Raw genomic sequence first — 21,077 nt, forward strand, 5'->3', positions numbered from 1 at the left:
GGCTGCCGTGGGCTGCCATCCTTCCCCCCAGCCCAGCCCTCCTGGGGCACCCGAGAGCTGCATTAAGTGCTCACCCCCCTGTGCCCAGGCACCGACTGCAAACGCCGGGAACAAAGGTCTCCTCATTAGGAGCTGTTTAAAGCCAGCTCAGCCCTCAAACAGAGCCGCGCTCCCGGCGCTCCAGGCACACACAGACAGCGAGCAGGGAAGCAGGGAGGTGAATCCTGATGAGCCTCCCCATTAGTCTCCCCTCGCTCTCCCGTGTTTACACAACAACATGTGGCTGCTGGCAAAGATCACCGGCTGAGGGACAGACTGTGGGTGCTTCAAAGACATTCAGCTGCCACGTTATTCACTTGGCCGTGCAATTCTTCCCATTCCCACCCATTGCTGCCTCCTGCCCTGCTCTCTCCCCAGCCCTGGCCTCTCCAGCAGTGCTAAAAGCTTTTATATCCCACAAACTATTGTAGAAACGTATCACAGAATCCCAGAGTGGTTGGGTTGGAAGGGACCTCAAAGCCCATCCAGTGCCACCCCCTGCCATGGGCAGGGACACCTTCCACCAGCCCAGGTTGCTCCAAGCCCCGTCCAACCTGGCCTTGGACACTTCCAGGGATCCAGGGGCAGCCACAGCTTCACTGGGCAACCTGATTTTACATCTCAGAGGGGTCCAACCTCCAGGGATGAGGAGTCCACAACCTCTATAAGGTATGGAACAGTGATACAGCTCCAGTACATGTTTTTCCAGGGAGTCATGGACACAAGGATGGAGACAGTGAGAGGATCCAGCCATTCCTGTCTCCACTCCTTCCTTGGTGGCTCTGAGACATCCCTCTGCTCTGTGCTCCACAGAGGTTTGCTGTGAGCCTCCAGCCACAGCCCTCAGAGCTTCCCCTCCCAAAAGGGGACAGGACTTGAAGCACATCTAAATTTTCCCACTGAACACCCAAACATGCTCTGCTTGCAGAGCCAAGGTCACGGGCTGGCTCCTGCTCCCCCTGGGTGAGCTGCTGCTGCAGCAGTGCTGGGTCACCCCAGTGAGTGCAGCCAGGCAGCTGCTGCCAACTTCCCAGCTTCCCTAAACACCACCCTGCGACTCCCAGACAGCACTGGGAAATTTCCAGCAGGAAACTGGGAAGACTAAAACCACCTGTGGCTCAGTCTCACTCAAGTTTTGGCTGGCCAAGCTCAGTTGGTGACCTTTAGAGAAGGCAAAAGCCCCACCTCCAAATTAGCTTTGCACTGGGTTTCCAGACAATATTCCAGGTGTACAACTTAACTTCAGGAAAACAAGAGAACACCAGAAAAGCCAAACTCAGAGTGCAACAAGTACTGGTGTCAGTCGGGTTTGACTCTATGTTTTGGTTTGGTTTTAAACACATTATTTACAACAAATGGCTCAAAGCAGAACCAGAGCAGAGTCCCCAGCATCCAGCCCCTGGTATTGCCAGAGTCTGGAGATTAGCCCTGGAATATAAGCAGAGTGATTAGCACCAGGAATTGATATAGATATGATGCATCTTGCTGTCAATTAAATGGGGGAGTGAAGAAAAGCTGCACACAGGGATTCCATCTGCAGTAACGTGATTAGTTTGGCAGTGAACAAGTGTGTTTACTGAAATAAGCAATTGCTGTTTATATCTACAATTTCTCAGGCAAGAGTTCCCTGAATGGTTTTGATTACACTCTTAGTGAGAGGAATTTAGTTTGGCAGTTTGAATTTAATCATCAAGTTATAAAGTGATCTAGTAATCCATAAGCCAGAGCTCTTGTTAATTTGCTACTGTAAATCTCCAGGTAGGTTTGCAGAGTCAAATTCATCATCCTTATTCTCTTAAACAAAAAAATCAAGCAATTAAAACTCCCCTAAGCAGCCCCCAATGCATTATCATATTATCTCACTATTGGATTCACCTTGCTGAGCAATTCCCACTGACCAACAACGCACTTCCACACAGGGAAGAGAGGACTGGGAAAGGACAACAATGTCTTACAACTCCACACCAAAGCAGTGCCTTTCCCCTTGGTGATTACAGGGAGGGAGGGGAAGAAAAGCTATCAGTGATTGCCAGCTCAGCTTGGCACACCCCAGAACACCCCATCATACCTGGCCCAGCAATTCAGGCAGGAAGCAAGAGGATCTGTATTTCCACCTCTCTGTCACCGCTGGTGCTGAAGTGCTGGTGACACAGCTGGCACAGGCTCACTGTGTCCCCTGGGCATTCCAGGGGCTGAGCATTTGGGCCAAACCACGGGCCCAAACCCAGACTAGTTTGGGTTGGAAGGGACCTTAAAGCCCATCCAGTGCCACCCCCTGCCATGGGCAGGGACACCTTCCACCAGCCCAGGGTGCTCCAAGCCCCGTCCAACCTGGCCTTGGACACTTCCAGGGATCCAGGGGCAGCCACAGCTTCTCTGGGCAACAAGAGGTTTACATTTACAGTGGTAACACTGAGAAAATATCAGTCTACACACACATCTGCTTTACTCAGAAGCAGTTCTGGAGGGACCAGTTTCCTCAGTCCCTGCACCACCTGCAGCTCCAGCCAGTGAGGCTGCACCAGCCTGACCAACCTCCAGAAGGGAATGGATATTCCATGGGAAAGCTCCACTCCTGGGTGCTCACTGAACGAGGTTTGGCTTGAATTAGTGTCACTCCTGCTTATTCCCTCACACACAGCACTATGCTCTCCCAGCCTATTAATTCAGTGACTATCCCAGGGATCAGGTTACTGGAAAAGACACCAAAGTGCAATATCCATCTATCAGCTCCTGAGTTAAATCCAACCACAGTTCTGTCATGTCAACACATGTCCCCATCGCTCAGCAAGGACCATGTGTGGTCAGGAAACCCAACACACAACCAGGGCCAGTCACTAACTGCTGGTACAGCTTCACATGCTGTACATAGAGACATGTTCCCTGCATGGATTGCCTCAAAGGAAGGAATTCCTCCCTGGGAGGGTGTTGAGGCCCTGGCCCAGGTTGCCCAGAGAAGCTGTGGCTGCCCCTGGATCCCTGGAAGTGTCCAAGGCCAGGTTGGACGGGGCTTGGAGCAACCTGGGCTGGTGGAAGGTGTCCCTGCCCATGGCAGGGGATGGAATGAGGTGAGTTTTAAGGTTCCTTCAAATCCAAACTGTTCTGGGATTCTGTGATTCAGCTGCAGTTGCAGAAACGTGCTCCAAAATGTCAGCACACGTGTGCGTCCAGGAAAATCAGCTGGGATGAGAATCAGTTGGGATATAAATCTTGAAAACCAGGACAGACCTGGACCAGTGGAGTGTTTTGTTTCCAAGGTGTAAACACTTGATAAATGGCCAAGGTTAGGGGTGCTACCTGTGCCACTCTCAGCACACCCAGCAAGGACAGCTTCAACTTCTCCATCAGCAATTGCCAACACTCCTCCCTTTCAGTGGACAACCACTCCCTAGTGCTCCACTGAAAATCCAAATGAGCCTTTTCTGACTGATCCTACACAACAGGTTTAGAAACCATGGGGACAAGTGGTTCTGTCACTGTGACACCAAGATGACATTCAGTAAAACCCTGGGGTTTGATCAGTCTCTGGAAGTTCATAATGGCCATCCATTCCCAAAAAATGGGAATTCCCTGAATTCTGGAATACTGAACATGCAATGGTGAGCTCTCCAGGTGACTTTTCCTTTCCAACTCCTCTTATTTAACAGTCCTAAAATTTGCAGCTGCCATTTCTGGCAGTGCTGAAGCCAGGCTGTGAAACCCTGGGATAAAGACTCCAGAGAGAGCTGGAAGCAGCACTATCAGCTCCAAGCAAGGCAGGAAGCCCCATGGGGACCTCACTTGAGAGCTGGGGTTTATTTTCTGCAACAGTATCTGAAGCCATAAGGATCCTGGCTTATCCACTTCCCAGCTAGGCTCCCCAGAAATGACTCATCTCATTCCCAGCTGCTCCTCTTCCCCACAGAAGAGGGATTTAAAAGCCACGTGGAAGTGGCATGTGGGGACAGGGGTCAGTGGTGGCCTTGGCAGTGCTGGGGGAATGGCTGGACTCAGTCTGAGAGGGTTTTCCCAGCCTACACAAGCCTGTGGGTCTGTGCTGGAGAAGGGAGTTAAAGAGCACGGCCACGCTGACCCTGCTGTGAGGAGCAGACACCCCACTGAAGCCTGTTTTCTACAACAGCAAGATCCAACACACAAACTGGCACTGGAACCTCCTGCACCTTTCTGCTCCCACTGCTGGACTGTTCCAGCAGGTCTCCAACACCTTCCCTGCTGCAGGGAACTGACTCTGCCTGTGCCACAGGGACCTCGGGCACAGCCCTGAGTGACCCCCGAGCTCCCCAGTGCCCGGGCTGTGCCCACCAGGGACAACAGGAGCCGTCCCACAGAATTCCCTGGCACAGATCCTGCCCCCAGCCTGCTTCCAGCCTCGGGAACTGAACAGGAGGTGGCACCACCACTGCTTTGGAGCAGAGATGTTCAGAGGCAGCGCTGGTGGTTTCACTTCCACCTTCTGAGCTTGAAAATACTGCCCAGACTCAGTGCTTGTACTTCCATCAGGACTTTCCACTCCTCCTGCAACCAAGTGAAACCCCCAGGAGCACCCAAAGGTCGCTTTTTAAGCATGAAAGATGATTTACAAGCACCACACTTCCCCACCAGCCACAGACCCACGGCAGTGAGGCAGCTTTAATGCCAAGATCAGCACCTGCCAAGCCAAGCCAAGAGGCTCTTGGCACTGCTCCCCAAACAGAACCATTCCTACGAGCCTGACATACGCTCCGACAGATTTTAAGTTTCATATTTTATCAGAAATCGTAATTAATACTTACGTGTTTGTTTCTATACTGAGAAAATTGAGAGAGGCCAAAAACTGTTGCTATGGCACCTCCTCCAATGAGAGCAGTTCCTTTCACTGCCTTCCGAAATGCCATTTTTTACTGGAAGAAAAGGAAGTTAAAAATTAAATCAGCAGATTTACCATGTCAGAATCTGGGCTACACAGGAGAGACCATTTGCAGAAACTAATGACAATGTTGTGACAAGTTAAAATTTAGAGTAGCAATGTCTTAATTAGCGATTTTCATTGCAATATTAATAATTTCTAAACAAAGTCTAGACAGAGGCAAGGCGGAGTGCTCTGGTGCTTGCTGTGAAAGCTGAATGACAAGAGCATTCAGATCTGAGGAGATTTGTACACACCCCCACAGTGACACTCCTGTCTGTGACAAGTACTTCCAACACCATGGCAAAGGCAGACCAGGAACAGCCTGTCCTCAGCCGTCAGGCCACCAAATCCCTATCCCAACACCCCAGTGGATCTGCTCCACAACATCACCCTTAGCTCCCCTGCCATCCCATAGAATCCTGCTACAACCCCATCAGCCTAAGAGCACTCCATCCTGCTTTCCAGGCGGGAATTCCACACCAGCACAGCCCGTCCTACCCCGGAATGGTGTCTGGTCAGGACGCAGGTCCCTCAGCGAGAGGCAGCAGCACAGACAGGGACAAGACTAAGCGGCTGGAAAGCAGCACAGCACTTTATCATCCAGCTCCAGAGGGTTTAAAACCAGCCCTATGTGGGTCAGGCTAATTCTTAATAGACCCAGTGTTCGGGTCCTGAATGAAGAATTTGCATGGGGCTGACCTGAATCTTAAGCAGGCACAACCTACTCCATCTTCCCCGGCCCGCGGGGCTCGTGTGGTGTTGGGGACAACACACATCCCAGGAGAGGGATTCCTGGCAGCATTCCGGGCCCTCTGGACACGGGCACACCTCTGTCCAGGGCACAGCCTGCCCCAGCAGCGCCCAGATAACAGATTTAGCACCAGTAAAGCTCAGAGCAGACGTGGGCAATGTGTGCAGCCCCGTGCCAAGAGCGGAACACCAGCGGATTGACAACATGGCAGGAGCAGCTCCGGGGCAGGAGCAGGGGGCCAGGGCAGCTCCCCATCCCAGGGCTGGGCTGGGGGTCCTGCAGCCTCCCCCGAGCCTTGTCAGGACACAAACACACAACCAGGGCACTTCACTGACCTGCTCATGTGCCTGCACGTGCCGTACACAGAGACACGTTCCCTGCATGGATTGTCCCCAAGGAAGGAATCCTTCCCTGGGAGGGTGGGGAGGCCCTGGCCCAGGTTGCCCAGAGAAGCTGTGGCTGCCCCTGGATCCCTGGAAGTGTCCAAGGCCAGGTTGGATGGGGCTTGGAGCAACCTGGGCTGGTGGAAGGTGTCCCTGCCCATGGCAGTGTACGGGACTGGATGGGCTTTAAGGTCCCTCCCAACCCAAACCTTAACCTCATTCCTGTAAGCACAGCCAACACTCATCCCTGCTTCCTGAGCCCTCGCTTAGACCTCTCCCGACACTTTGAAAACCAGGGACATACCTGCCAGAGTTACATCATTACCCTTTCATGGAATTGGAGCAGCACACAGTACACAAACCACTGACTAAAAGCCCCAGAGATCATCGTCTACACCAGCTTGCTTTAAAAAATGCAGCTTCCTAGACAACTCTGAAGGGATTTTTTTTTTAACAAGAAAATCATTATCTTAGGACTGCGAGTTTTACTGGGCCTTTTTAATAGGCATTTTATCAGTACTTGTAAAAAAACCAAAAAACCAAAAAAACAACCCCCCTTCCAAGTTTTTAAAACTGAAGAAATATTGTAGCTATTTGACCTTTACGCCTTTAGTTTTATATTAAAAAATATTACTGCATCAACCTAAATCTATAGTTTCTTTCATTGTCAATCACATTAGAAATGCCACTGTATATATACTGAAAAAACCAATCAAAAATCCCCCGAAGTTGTGCAGCAGATTTCTAAACTGTCTGTGGGACAATTCTGCACAGCCTGAAATCAATCAGGAGAAATCAACCCCACCCTCACTCCAGTACTGAGTTACAGACACCTTCTGCTGTGTGTCAGCACCCAGCAATCTCTAATGCCAATTCAGGCCATTAATTGTCCCTGTACGTATCAAAAAAGGACAGCCAGCCTTCAGAATTTAATTAATTCCTTTATCCCCTTCACAGCAGCTCAGGGAACAGCAGTGGCGAGCGCTGGGCACCAGCACGGTGCAGGCACACAGGGAATAGGGTCAGGATGGCTCCCAGCAGGAGCTGCCCCTGCTCTCCCTGTGGGTACAGCTGCCCTAACCACACTGAAGGGACACTGGATGTGCCACAGAGAACAGCTCTGCCACTCTGATCGTGCAGGTAACATCTATAACACCCAAAGGGGCCGGGTGCTGGCTGTACAGGAGGGATCTCTGGCCTCAGCCCTCGAGAAGGGGCTCCCCTCTGCTCACCCGACACCGGGGGCGTGTGGCATTAGCTCTGCTCAGAGCTGAGAGCCCGATTACAGGCAATTCTCCAGAGAAAGGAACTCTCCCAGGAGCCCTGCTGCTCAAATTGCCACATCAATCTTGCTCACCATCCCTGTGAGAAGCTTATTCAGGGGCAGAAAGGAAAACAGGGCTTAAGGTAAACCAGTCCAGCGCAAAGCCAGACAGGCATTCCAACCTGCAGACGGTGCTTTTACACCTGGAACAGCTCAATTGCATCCCAGGAACCCAGGAGCCCACATTTGGGAGCTCTGAGCAGACGTGTCTGGATGAGCTTGGGGCATTAGCAGGGGCTGCAGAGCCCGGACAATCCTCTGGCACCGACGTGCCAGGCTGGCCTGGCTCTGCCCTGGGCTCTGCTGGGGCACAGAACATCTCCTGTGGCTTCCCCCAGAGAGAGCAGCACTGCAGGTGGGGAATGGCACGTCACAAGGATGGATCAAACACTGCCCCAGCAGCCACAAAGCCAGAGGGAAATTAGAGGCTCCAAACATACACTTGTGGGGTTTTCCTCCAGCGCTGTCCCAGACGGCTGGGAAAGGCTGGGAAAGGCTACTGGGAAAGGCTGGGAAAGGCTGCTGTCTGCTCCAAGCAGGACACACCAGGGCACAGATGAAAGGGGAAGGAATGCAGCCCATGTCGTTCCCAGGGAAGAGCCTACGCTTCCAAACCCCTCCTTTTCTGCAAGCAGGTACTGAAACCTGCTTCCCTTCCAAGCTGAGATCAATAGCTTGTGACGGAAACAGGATTTTATTTTAATGGCATTTATAATAGCAACCAGCACGAGAAGCACTACAGTCAGAAATAAGTCATCTCTCCATCACACAAATATTCTGAGTCACCTTTCAAAGCAGCTCAAGCAGGGTACAGTGTTTTAGTGCTGTCAGCACCATCTGACACTATAAATCTGCATGTTAAGACTGACTCTTGGTTTTGATAGAGGCCATAAATGGCACCTTTGGACCCATGCCCTCGCTTGGAGGGTGGGCTGAGGTCCCTGACAGGCTCTAGAACAAGCTGTGGCAGGAGCAGGAGCCCTTGACTGGCACAGGAGGAGCCAGGGGCATGTGACAAGCAGTGGGTATTGCACAGAGTTATCTGTCCAAGGAGTTCAATAACCCCGGGGAACAGTTCCCAGGGAACCAGCTGAGCACTGGTAAAGATTCACAGGGACATCAGCCTCAAGTGGAACTAAAGGTTCCTGATAACAAGAAACAGCCTTTAAACTTGAAAGGAAACCAAGGGGCAGGGGGGAGTTAGTCTATGTGAAACAGAAACGACACAAAAGATTTGTCAGCACAAGTTCCCACTTTCAGTTTCCAAAAGTTACAGAAGTTAATAATACAAACCACCTCGCAGTAGGAACTGCTCCCTCCTCAGTGCATTCCTTAACCAGTAGCTCAGCATACAACAGTCACTTCCAGAGGAGTGTCCCACTCCAGATCCAGGCTGGTGACCAGCTCCCTGCCCCAGCAAGGTCCCTGGTGACCTCTCCAGCTAACAGACCCTGGACCTCCTGTGTCACAGGCAAGGGCTCCCCTCCATCCTTTAATACACTCCCTACACAGCTCCACTTTGAGCCCCATGGTTCAAACCCAAAAACCTACAAAGCACCGTTCATATTCTGGTTTTCAAAGAACAGATTTCAACACCTGTCGTCAGCAGAGGCTTCGGAACAGAGCACCCCACGAGCCACGTGCAGCCCTCATCAGGATGGACCCATGGGAGGGACCTGCCTGCCTTCCTTCCTTCCTTCCCGTAAGGCCTGGCCCAGGCAGCTGCCAGACTGTTGGCTGGCTGTCATCTGGAGTTGTGTAACCCACTCCCACCCCAGCCAACAGCTGACTGAAAGGGAAGCACCGCGATCGCCAGCGCTTCTGCGCTCAGGTACTTCCTAATTAGGAGGACACGGGGCTGGATCTGAGCAGCACACAGCCAAAGCCGGGGGGAAGAACGAGAGGAATGAGGGCAGGGTGGGGAATTCAGCCGCAGAAGCACGAGTCAGACCGAAGCAAGAGGATGGTTTAGCAGCAGTGAAGGCACAGATGGATCCGGGCGGCAGAGCTCCGCCGCGGGAGCGCGTGCCACCATCAGACACAGAGCCCGGGAAATGAAGAGAAGAAACCCAATCTGTTCTGTTGTACATCCCCGTGCTTCACGAGGCCATTACCATGGAATCCGGGTGCTTCGCATTCCATCTCCAACGAACACATCTAATAAAGTGACTCACTCAATGCAAGACTCAAAAATAGAAAACTTATAATCATCTCCACTACGGTTTGCATAACTTGCCATTGGAGCACCATCTAATCCCGTCTTTCCCCTTCCTTCCCACAGCCTCTCAGGTAAGTTTGGGATGATGAAAGGCCCAGGTTGATGTCCCTCCGGGCTGAGCAGAGCCCTGCACTGGCCCTGCTCCTCCAAACAGCTGCAGTCCTACCCTCAGCTCCCTCTAATCCAGCTCTCATCCATCTTGAAGGACCACTTAGCAGGTGGCCATGGTGACAGAGCAGCAGTAGAGCCACAGTCAGTTCTGACTGTGGGTAACTTCAGCCCTGAAAGCTGTACTGTTCTGTTACTGGCAGTTTGCAAGGTGTGTCAAGGCAGGAAGAGGCCAAATAATGAGAAAAAAGGGATGTAACCAGAAAATAACCCTGGTTAGCACCTCCTTAACCAGGTCACCCACCAGCTGTCTCATTTACCTTTGAGAAGCTGGGAGTGGTTACTGTTACACAGGATGCCAGGCCAGACTAACTGATTAAAGCCCAAACCAACCCAAAGTGGAGATGCTTCCCCTGCAAGGCACATCTCTGATGAAGGACAACACATCCAAGGAAGAGTCCTGGTGGGTCCCCAACGCAGCACAGCAGTGCCCACCCTCCAGATCCTCTCCTAAAGCCCCCTGATGGTTTTCCAGGTTCTCAACACAAGTTTGGGCCCTGTAATTAAAGTCATTATCCAAGAACCACCTCTCAAACCAAGCACAGCATCATAACCCACAATACCCAGGCAGCTCCCTGGGTCACTGCTCCCTTTCAGTCCCTGACCACCCCACAGGTCAGCAAGTTCCTGCACACAGAATTCCAAACCCCAACATCCCCCCAGGCCACTCAGCCCTGACAAGTGGAAGCCAAGCAGCACTTTACCATATGGGGAAAATCCTTCCCACGTCCCAGTGCAGGCAACCAGCTCAGCTCTCATGCCCAAAAGTGGTTGTGGCACTTGCCAGGCACGAAAAAAAAGGAAAAACAAAGCAGAAAATAGGCGTCCTATCCTCATTCCTCCTCTTAGTCCCACTGTTTCCAACTACTTCATCTGCCTTCTGTACTCAGACACCAAGATATTCCCACCCTTCACTAGATGACAGAACAACTGCTCTATGCTCCCATCCTACCAAGGAACAAACTTTTTTGGCTCCTCTTTCCACTATCTGCATTTTTAACCTAACCACTTCTTTTTCTCCTGTTTCATTACCCTGCTACAAAAAAAAAAGTTTTACAAATGATGAGGGGAAAGGTTTGATGTGTAAATCCTTCTTGGGATTTCAACAGCAACAGTCTTCCCAGAGAGAGCAGCAAGTTCCTGGGAATGAGGCAATACTACAGACAGGGATGGCTGTAATCCCAAGGACTGTACCTAAGGACTAACAGGAGTACAAAGGAACACCAACGTCAACGAGTATTTGGAGCTTTCCCACCACACAAACATCGCAATGTATTTATCGAGTTCTAGATAAAAGTATTTCAATTCCCTCCTGTCCTACTGGAAGGAGTGGGAAGCCTCATCTCCAGCCTGAGCACTGACCAATGTGTGCAGGATGATTTCCATACCTTTGTGTTCTTGTGCAAACGCTGTTTCAGCTCAAATAGTTCAAATAGTCATTTCTGCCTTCCCTGCTGGTGGGGGGGTTAATATCAGCCAGAAAATCCACCACACACAGTACAAACACCCTTTTTTTCTGATATTCTTCATTCCCCTCATTTTTAATGCAGATATTTGAATAGACAGTCTACCAGTTCAGCTTGATCCTAATGCTGGTTTTCCTTCCCCTCCCCAGTCAAACACTCAGGGAGTGAGGATTAGAACATAAGGTGTTTTGCTTATTACAAGACTGGACACAGACCTTCACATACAAACAGGAACCTGCTCAAAAAATAGCTACAAATTAGGTGATTATTTAGGTGTGGCAAGGAAGTAGCCTAGTTTTATATCCTGGGATAAAGATTGAGACCTGATAGCACATGTAAATCTAATCCCGGAGGAGGGGCCTGCATTCAGAATCACTCTGAAATCACAATCAACACTTGGTCTGCCAAACCCTTTGCCAAGCACATAAACCAGCCCAGTCCAAGACTTTGTACCCAGCGAGCAGAGAACCGTCACCATGGGCTCCATCCACAGGGCCCAGCTGGGACTTGGGGCCAGTTCACCTGGAAACCCCTCGGAGACACAGCTGCATGTTTGCTTGGGAATCTGGCTCAGGGCTGGTTATTCAGGGACAGGGAATGTTTCCAGAATCAATACTGTGATCCTGTGGAAGAGATCTGATTACTAACTGTCTGTTTGTTACGTAATAAGAGCTGTTTCCTAAAGTAAAGCTTTCTGGCAGGAATGGGCTGCATCTACATCTCTAAGAGCTAATTAGTGGAGCCCCAAAGCCCAACAGCTGCTGCTGCAAACAGCCTCTGTGGTCTCTGTGCTCTGCATTGTTTACTCCCAGTAGCTCCAGTCTGCACCACAAACACCCAGGAACCAGTGGAAGCATCTTCCGCTTGTGCCCCATTTGCTTCAGCTGTGTTTTTTCAGCCTCTAATTTTTATTTCACAGAATCCCAGAATCATTTGAGTTGGAAAAGACCTCCCAGGCCACTGAGTCCACCCTGTGCCCCATCCACACCTTGACACCCAGCCCAGAGCACTGAGTGCCACAGGCAGTCATTTCTGGGATACCTCTGGGGATGGGCACTCCACCATCTCCCTGGGCAGCCCCTTCCAGTGCCTGACCACCCTTTCCAGGGAGAAATTCCTCCTGATGCCCAACCTGACCCTCCTCTGGCAGCGCTTGAGGCCGTTTCCTCTCACCCAGTCCCTTGTTCCCTGGGAGAAGAGCCTGACCTGTTCCTGCTTGCCCAGCTTGGCCGTGGTCTCCCACTCTCCCAAGCCCACCCAACAAGGCAGGGCCCAGAGGCTCCCAGGTGGGTGGCAGGAACGGGGACCAGCACCCTCCTGCTCACATCCTGCGCTCCCCTGAGCCACAGGAGCACACCCACAGTGACACAGCTGACCTCTGGAAAAGCACAGGTTCCAACTAACAACCACAAGGCCAAGAACGTACAGTAGATTAGTTAATCTACACAGCTGGACTATCAGAGCTCTGGGTTAGACTGAGGGCAGCGCAGGCCATAAAAAGGGACAATGACTCCCCAGGTCCCACTGCCAGCACCAGGGCACGAGGAAGCTGTTGCTTAACTGAGCTACTTGGAAACACCCAGCCCTGTTTTGAAACCATCCACAACGAGTGGAAGGAGAAAGTCACAAATGCAAACTGATGGCAGAAAAAGCACATTTCTCCTAAATATTTGCTAAAGCTTTTGGAGACTTGTGTGGAGACAAAGCAGGCAGCAGCAAGGAACCCGGGGGAGCTGTCCTTTGGGAAACTGCTCTGCATGAGTGGCCTCTGAACCGACCACATCCAGCCAGCTCTCCGTGTTCCCATCAGTGACAGACACCAGGAAGAAGTGGAGCTCTAGGGAAAACACTCCATTATGCAGCAAGGCCTAGCTCACAAAGTTACTATTACTGCGCTTCTGTGCCCACACATAATTAAGCAAAACAAAGTGTAAATCCACGTATACACAACCAAAGTAACACTAGAAATTACATACAAGGTGTGTGCATAACTTTACATCGTAGATGTGCCTACTCGAAACTTCCATCCAACATCAGACTAAGAAAATTGCTAATTGTCTAACATTAAAATTAATAACATCCTGGTTGTTGCTATTATAGAAGAGGCAACACTGAACTTTGCTTTAGCTATTAACGTGTAAAGATCCTGAAATATCAGACCAACTCTTTTACCAGCTAATTGGAGTCACTGCTCATCACTGAAAATTCCTGAGGAACTGTAACTATGAATAAGGGAGGAAAACAGAAGTGTAGAAAGGAGCGGGGAAGAGAAGAAAACACAACTACTTCCGAGTGGAGCAGAGCCCCCACTCCCAGCAGCAGGTGAGAGGAGCTGCTCCTGGCTCACCTGTACTCCCTGCTTACAGCAAACAGCAGAGGAAGTTCAGCAGGGAATAAATCTGCCTGGCTTAAACCCGAGCTCTCCACACACACATCTACACCTTTTCCCACAGTATCAGGCTTACAGACGTTTACTGATGGCTTAGTAAAGATAACAACTCAAAAACTTTAGGCCTTGCTACACTCTCACCCAGCAACGGTCCCACGAGCATGTTCGGTGCAAGTAGTGAGTTACTTTCATTTTCCAAAGTTCTGTGTAACTACAGATATGCTATTTTTTACCCAGAACTCACATTTTTCCAATAATAGGAGATGCTGTTTTTATCTCCTCCATCCAAGAAAGAAAATACAGTGAAAGAGCTCTGCAACCCCCCTTATTTGTTATATATAGATACCTACAGGTGCTCAGGCAGCTGTCCATGGACAGGGAGACTCTGGGCTGGATCGCTGTTTGTGGGACATCCTCAGGGAGCACAGGGACCACGCGCACACGGGACAGCTGCCAGGGGCTCTACACCACTTCCACAAAACTGCCACACACTCCTTTTTTTGGTCATTTTTTTTTCCAACCAAAAGCTTAAATAAAACAGTGGGAGGAGGCTGGGAGCCCTTGGGAGTGAAAGCTGCTGTGTAAGATCATGGAACCACAGGATGGTTTGGGTTGGGAGGGATCTTAAAGCCCATCCAGTCCCATCCACTACCATGGGCAGGGACACCTTCCACCAGCCCAGGTTGCTCCAAGCCCCGTCCAACCTGGCCTTGGACACTTCCAGGGATCCAGGGGCAGCCACAGCTTCTCTGGGCAACCTGTGCCAGGGCCTCCCCACCCGCAAACCGGGGAGGAATTTCTCCCCAACATCCCACCTACCCGTGCTGTTCTGCGAGCCTTGCACACGGAATCATAAAACCCCAGACCGGTCTGGGTGGGAAGGGACCTTAAAGATGCTCCCGTCCCACCCCCTGCCATGGGCAGGGACACCTTTCCCTCGCCCAGGTCGCTCCAAGCTCCATCCAGCCCGGCCTGGGCACTCGCAGGGCTGTTGCAGCCCCCGGGCCGGCCGGGCGAGGAGCGGAGCGGAGGCAGGAGGGATGCGGCTGACCCGCACTCGCAATAAAGGCACCCCCGGGGCTTCCCCGCGTTCCACCCGCGTGTCCGGGCCGGCCCCGCTCCCTCCATCCCCCCCCGCGCCACCCCCGCGGCTCCAAACCCCGCTCGGGAACACCCCCGGAGAGCCACTTACCGCGGCAGCCCGCGGTCCCTTGTGCGGGCGGCTCGGCGGCCGGCGGCGGCACAAGTAGGGGAGGGCGGCTCTCTGCCGCCCGCCCTCCGCCTGCAGCAGCCAGCCCGGCTCCCCCGAGCTCCGCCTCGAACAACCGCGGGCACCTCCCCGCCCTGCCCTGCCCTGCCCTGCCCGGGGCCGCCGGTGCGGCCTGGCCCGCGGGGAGGGGCCCGGCGCGGCCTCCTCATCCCCGGCCTCGCGTGACGGGGGTCGCCGCCCAGGGCGGCCCCTCCCCGGGGCTGCGCGGGGCGGCCGCGCCGGAGGCCTCGGGCCCACGCGTGGGGCCCGGCGCTGCCACCCGCGCGGCTCCTCGTGGCCGGCAGCTGCCCGGGTGTCGCTTAAAGGCGGTAAACAACTGCGGGGGTTGGATTTCACGGGTTTTGCAAAGTCGGTGATATTCAGGCCGCCGGTGATGGGAGCCGTGTTTATCCCGGGCGCACAAGTGCTCTTAAAAGGGAAAAAGAGCTCAAGTGGCAGCTGGAATTTTTAGATGCTCAGGCTTAGAAGCCCTCGGCTGCAGAGAAAGGGTAGAAAATGAAAGGAAACTGAGCAGAAAATGATCAATTGGTGTTTGAGGTTATGGGTTTGGGGTACGGTGTTTTGTTTGGGTTTTTGTTTGGTTCTTTGGGGTTTTTTTGTTTGTTTTTCTCTTTTTGAGAGATCGTGAGAAAGGGAGAAGAATTGGGGGGGAAAAAAGGGATTTGAATGCAATTTGCGGTGAATAATTGCAGCATGATCCAACGCACACATGGTTCTACATGTGAATCCCTACCCCATGTATGCGTTCTAACAAGTTCTGGGTGTGAATGCCTTCCCCATGTATGTGTCCTGATGTGGCACAAAATGTTATCCTTTCATGCATTTCTAACAAATATTCAAAACTTGATCATAAGTTTGTTAGAACTGGGAAAATCCTCTGCCCTCCCACCCCTCAAGGGTGTTGTCTACCCACATGAGGCTGTGCTGTCAGTTTTAATTTATGGTCATTTCTTATTGACTCCAAACAAGGCAGTTTATTACCACAAAATGTGTCTACATTCTGTTTCCAAGTGAACATTTTCTGCACCCAGCACTGCTGTGTCTCATCAGCTCTTCCATACCAGCAAAATCTTGAAGGGAGTAGAAAATGAGAACGTTGTACTACTCTCCTCATAAAGGGAAATCCAGGAGTGAGTGAAAACTTTATAAGGATCACATTTCCCAAGCAATCTCACTTTCCTGGAGAGGTTGTCCACATGTTCACAGTGCTGCTACCAATGAACAGGGATGGGCTGTTCTCTCCTCCCTCCATCAGGCTTCTGTTCAACTACTGCTGTCTTTTCATCATAGTTACTTTTTACCTCTGTTTTTATCTTAGTTACTCATTGGCAAAGATTGGGCTTCATAAGTTTGCAAAGTGAAAGAATTTTACAAGGTTAAAAAAAAAAAAATGAGATGCCTGAAAATACCGCAAAATTCATCCCTCTTGACTCTGCTTTTTATTTAATGCCTAGATGAAAATATTACCTCCTGAGTCTCTGTGTGTGTGGCTGAGTCCCCGGGACACCTGCCAAGACACGAATTTTAGATGCCCGAAATCATGTGCTCAGCAGGTGTAAATTGTGTGCAGGGAGAGTTCACCTTTTGTCCTGAACCCCAGAGGCAGTTTCTCTTCATTAGCAAGGGAAGATGGGGAAGGAGATTATCCTCGTTTCCTGACTGCGTGCCAAAGTTATGTATCATAAGGAGAAAATCTGTTCCTGCGTTCACAAATATGTTTGCTCCTAATCTGTCTTCAGGGAAGTGTCTTTGTGAGGAGCGAGGGGTGCTGATGATGGCAGGAGAGCTGAGGCGGAGGGACAGGAACAGACGCAGAATTTCTCTGCCGGGATTTTTTTCCAGTGGGATCCACGGTAGGTCCTCCCGTTGGAAAATAAAAGTACTTAGTCATGGCTGTGGTTAAACATTGAGATTGTTCCCATCTCGGGCTGCGGGTGTCAGGTGTCAGTCGAAGTACAACCCTGTGGCTTCCCATGGGATGCTCAGTTTGCCAATGAACCAGGAAGTGTTGCTGGTGTTTCATCGTTTCCCCTACATGCAACAGATAAATCCATTCACTGTGTGTGTCTGAGAATGAGCAAGGAGCTCCTTTTTCTATTAAAACTGCAGAATGTGTTATCATCATAATCGTGTCTGACTGTTTGCTGTTCCATCAAGATCCCACATCAGGGCTGAGCCACAGAAACAGATGCAAAAATTGCAGTTTTAAAAGAATAAGGTCATGGGGCATGTTCTGTGTGGCAGAACAAACACCATCATTAATTGGCCTCTCCCTGCAATGGCAGCACAGGCAGGGAATGGAAGGAAGGGATGTGGAGTATCTCTGTTTTTTGGGGCAAACAGCCGAGCTAGGTCTGATAGAAAACATGAATTTCCCTGGTGAAGAAAAGAAAGACAATATCTTTTAGAAAGCAGGGCTGCTTGGACTAGTCAAGAGTAGTTATTTTATCTTTAAACGTTTAAAGATCTTGGTTGTGGCAGGAAATATATATATAAAAAATTTATTAAATTTATTTCCTCTACGTGTGCCAGAGTGAGAGATTATATTCAGCAAATGGACTGCAAAAGGCTCTTTGGAATTTGTGCTGTATTATTTTTTATTCTGAGACAATGACAGGCCAAAACGAGTCCTGGTGAATATACACATCTACTGTTTATCCAGGTATTTTCTCCACTGAATCGATTAGGAAAACCTTAGAAAACCAGTTCAAAGATATACAAACACTTTGAAACCCCCAGCCTGATATCCCAGTGCATAATGAATAAAGAGAGGATTTGAGTCTCCTGTTCTCTTCCAGTGCCCATTTCCCTGGCATTGCCTGTCTGATGGTGTTCCTTTGTGACCATTTGGGTGGGATCTGGAATGAACATTTTCAGGGTGTCCATGGGTTTATTAGGAACTTGCACAGATTTCCAGCAACATCATCAATGGTTGTGTTGGGGGAAATTATTTTAAATAACCGTGTATATAATTGTCAATTTGGTTTTGGTGACCTTTAGTGATCCAGAACTGTTCCACTGGGAGAAAAGGGATATTGGAAAATCCCTATGTTTCCCCTTGGCTGGTATGTGAAACAATCAGCATTCCTGGATGTAAATGGCTCCTCTCAGTGTCCGGAGCCCATGGATGGGATATCTCACCCCAAATTCCTTTAGCACCGTTTTTGACCACACCACACCAGCCATCCTGCAGCTTCCCTGGAGTTTCAGATCATACCTTTTCATCCACAAAAATACTTTTCCCTGCAGATTTAAATAATTAATTGGGACGTGCCTAGTGGGTCTTGAGCTAAACTTCAGGGAGGCAGCGGATACGTGTGACCAAGTGACCTTTTGCTGTCCTGCTCGTCCCCGCGCTCGCGCTGTGCTCAAAGGGACGCTGTCAAAATTGCTAGGCCTTAAAACTTTAACCCGCTCTGACAAGTTGTTCTACATTATAAGTCTTCCCTAAAAGATTACCACGATTGTTTTGTTTGTTTTGTTCCAACAATCTTTGCTGAAGGCTCCACAATACGGCTTCATTTGTCCTTTTGGGTAGGTGGATATTTTTAAATGCCCGGCTTATTCCGTGACCTGTTAAAATCGAGTTGATGTGCGTGTGCTCCACTCAGCGGAGAACTCGCCGGAGATGGAGCAATTCCTGTGCACTCTGGGAGAAGAGACAAGAGCACGCTCTGGAAGCCTTTATGAGGAGGCTTTTAGAAGCCATTTTGAAAAGCCACTTGTTATCCTTCTGTGTTTTGGAAGTCTGGACTGGGCCTCCCAGGTGATATTAGGTATGTGTTAGTGAAGCGTGGGTTGGTTCTTACAAAGAGGTTTGCTGTATGTCAGGGCACTTGGAGTTACTCCTTAGGCATAATTTCTGAGATCTCCACTCACAGAATCACAGGATCATTGAGGTTGGAAAAGACCTCTATGGATCCCCCCTGTGCCCGATGCCCACCTTGTCCCCCAGCCCAGAGCACTGAGTGCCACGGCCAGGCCTGCCTGGGACACCTCCAGGGCTGAGCACTCCAAACCTCCCTGGGCAGCCCCTGCCAGTGCCTGACCACCCTTTCCAGGAGGAAATTCCTCCTGATGTCCACCCTGAGCCTCCCCTGGCACAGCCTGAGGCCGTTCCCTCTCCTCCTGTCCCTTGTTCCCTGGGAGCAGAGCCCGACCCCCCCCCGGCTCCCCCCTCCTGTCAGGGGGTTGCAGAGCCAGAAGGTCCCCCCTGAGCCTCCTTTTCTCCAGGCTGAGCCCCCCCAGCTCCCTCAGCTGATTTAATACAGCTCCACTTGAGATGGATCAGAGCCAGCAGGTATATCTGCCCCATCACACTTTCCCTGGTTTATATCCAGGACAAGGACTGACACCACACCCGCTGTATGTCAGGCACTGCACAGCCTCCGTCCCGCCGCGTGATGCTGGAACACATGTCCCTGTGGGCAGGGAGGAGGGAATGAGCCATAGCCACTGGCCACACCCCAGGTGGGCCACACCTGCACTTTGCAGCTTGATTTGAGCTGTTTTACCGCTGCCTATCAACCCTGTTCCTATGGCAGCTGCACCAGCTGAACTGGGGTGTGTGAGGCCGCGGTGCCCTGCAGATGCCCTGGAGCTGCAGCATCCTCCTTGGAGGTACACACTGGAGCACCTCCAGGTGCTGCTGGTGACACAGGAAGACACTGTGGAGCCTCAGCCAGAAGCATCAGCATCAGAGATCATGGGGATTCTTAATCAACTGAACTGATCCTATGAATTTTTCACCAGTTCTGAGGCTCTGGACCACCCTATCCAATATTACAGGTCTCAATTCTCTCCTCTGTGCATCACTCTCCTACTCACAGTGAGTTTTAAGGGAAGCCAAGTGTGACCCTGGGTCAGGCAGCTTGGGAAAGGGTTTGCAGAGCATGTTCTAGAGTGACATTTGGTCCCCAGGGAGGCCTGTGAGTTGCCAAACTCCTCCTGGGTGATGGAGTTCCCTGCACTACGTCAGCCAACACCCCCAGATGTTCTGAGCAGATGCAAAACATGCTCTAGTGGACATGAGGAACTGTTCTCTGAGTTACTAACTGCGAGTGCAAGGACGGGTTTCACTTCTGCTCTGGGAACAAGGGGGACTGGCCAATAGTGCAAAGTGTGTCACTGTGGTGACCCTCTGTGCCATAATTCCCTAAGGAGTGGCAGTTCCATGGAAACACCGTGTTCTGCTCTGCCCTGACCTGCCCCAGAGAGCTGAGGGGCACCTGGGGACATGGCTCAGTGGTGGCCTTGGCAGCGCTGTGAGTGAACCTTTGGACTGGATGATATCAGAGGGCTTTTCCAACCTAACCCATCCCGTGATTGTGTGATTCCATGACTCTCCCTGAGGACACGCTGCTGTTTCCCACGTGGCTGGGCACAGACCTTGCCAGGTGTCCCCTGCCAGCCGGGCCCTGGCAGAGCCTCAGCTCACCAGGAATGAGAGAAGGTGACAGAATAAAAGTAGGGGGAAACCAGTTGGTCAGTGCTTTCTATTTACCTCCTCCTGGCTAACTGCTGGACACAGTAAATAGCGAATTAGGGGCTTCTCAATATGTATATTTTTTTATGTAAGTGCTTGGGGGTTTCTGGTCCTGGGCTTGTCTGGGAACACAGTTTTTCTAGGCTGACTGATGCAGTCATGAGCAATAACCTAAATTACAGCTTTTACTTGAAGTTTTTACGATGTCACCTTCTGCTGGAGGAAGTTAAGAGGGAAAGGGAACTGTGACGTGTGGTTACACTGTGGTGTTCATGTGTGTCCACACAGGAAATTGGAACAGTACCTGTAGTGCCAGATTGCTGTTGCCTGAAGAAGAAAACACCTGCTTCCTCCTTTTCCAGAGGTGGTTGGTGGTCGGTGCTCCTCCTGCCTGGGCCGTGTCCTCAAGCACAACCATCCTTTTTATACGTAAATCTTGATGTTCCCTTGACGTGAAACACTTGGTGCTGCTGCTCCTTGAACACTCCCCCTGACTTATTCAAGGAATAACATTTGTTTATCCCTGAGAAGATACAAACAGAATGCTTAGGGGAAAAAAAAAAAGAAGTTTTCAAAGAATATGCTGAGAAAAAAAAAAGTTTTCAAAGAATATTCTGAGAAAAAAAAAGTTTTCAAAGAATATGCTGAGAAAAAAAAGTTTTCAAAGAATATACTGAGAAAAAAAAAGTTTTCAAA

The 21,077-nt window shown here is 50.8% G+C and overlaps 1 protein-coding gene and 1 long non-coding RNA gene across 5 annotated transcripts in view; one reads left to right on the top strand and one right to left on the bottom strand.

Annotated features, from left to right (window-relative positions):
- The window catches only part of GPD2 (glycerol-3-phosphate dehydrogenase 2), a 48,018-nt gene extending 33,075 nt beyond the window's left edge, over positions 1-14,943 (bottom strand). The window contains exons 1-2 of one of the 2 annotated variants that reach the window (XM_027695843.1): positions 14,819-14,943; positions 4,812-4,919 (exon numbers count right to left, since the gene is read on the bottom strand). In XM_027695843.1, the coding sequence (XP_027551644.1) occupies positions 4,812-4,913 (102 nt within the window). In that variant the 5' untranslated portion in view covers positions 4,914-4,919; positions 14,819-14,943. Of the gene's footprint in view, positions 1-4,811; positions 4,920-5,425; positions 5,530-14,818 lie in introns of those variants that run through there. The other variant, XM_027695844.1, reaches the window with a different exon arrangement.
- Positions 14,944-15,400: 457 nt separating this feature from the next.
- On the top strand, positions 15,401-20,934 carry LOC113973556. Of its 3 annotated transcripts, XR_003536249.1 has the most exons (4): positions 15,405-15,634; positions 16,636-16,749; positions 18,435-18,672; positions 20,670-20,934. It is a non-coding gene; the product is annotated as an uncharacterized LOC113973556 (long non-coding RNA). The 3 variants fall into 3 exon arrangements; XR_003536248.1 differs by lacking the exon at positions 20,670-20,934 and adding an exon at positions 19,243-19,286 and having other exon boundaries at positions 15,401-16,749; XR_003536247.1 differs by having other exon boundaries at positions 15,405-16,749.
- Positions 20,935-21,077: the final 143 nt, after the last annotated feature.

The sequence above is a fragment of the Neopelma chrysocephalum genome, unplaced genomic scaffold (genome assembly GCF_003984885.1).
Source record: "Neopelma chrysocephalum unplaced genomic scaffold, ASM398488v2 Primary Assembly neopelma1_103b, whole genome shotgun sequence".
Classification (NCBI taxonomy): domain Eukaryota; kingdom Metazoa; phylum Chordata; class Aves; order Passeriformes; family Pipridae; genus Neopelma; species Neopelma chrysocephalum.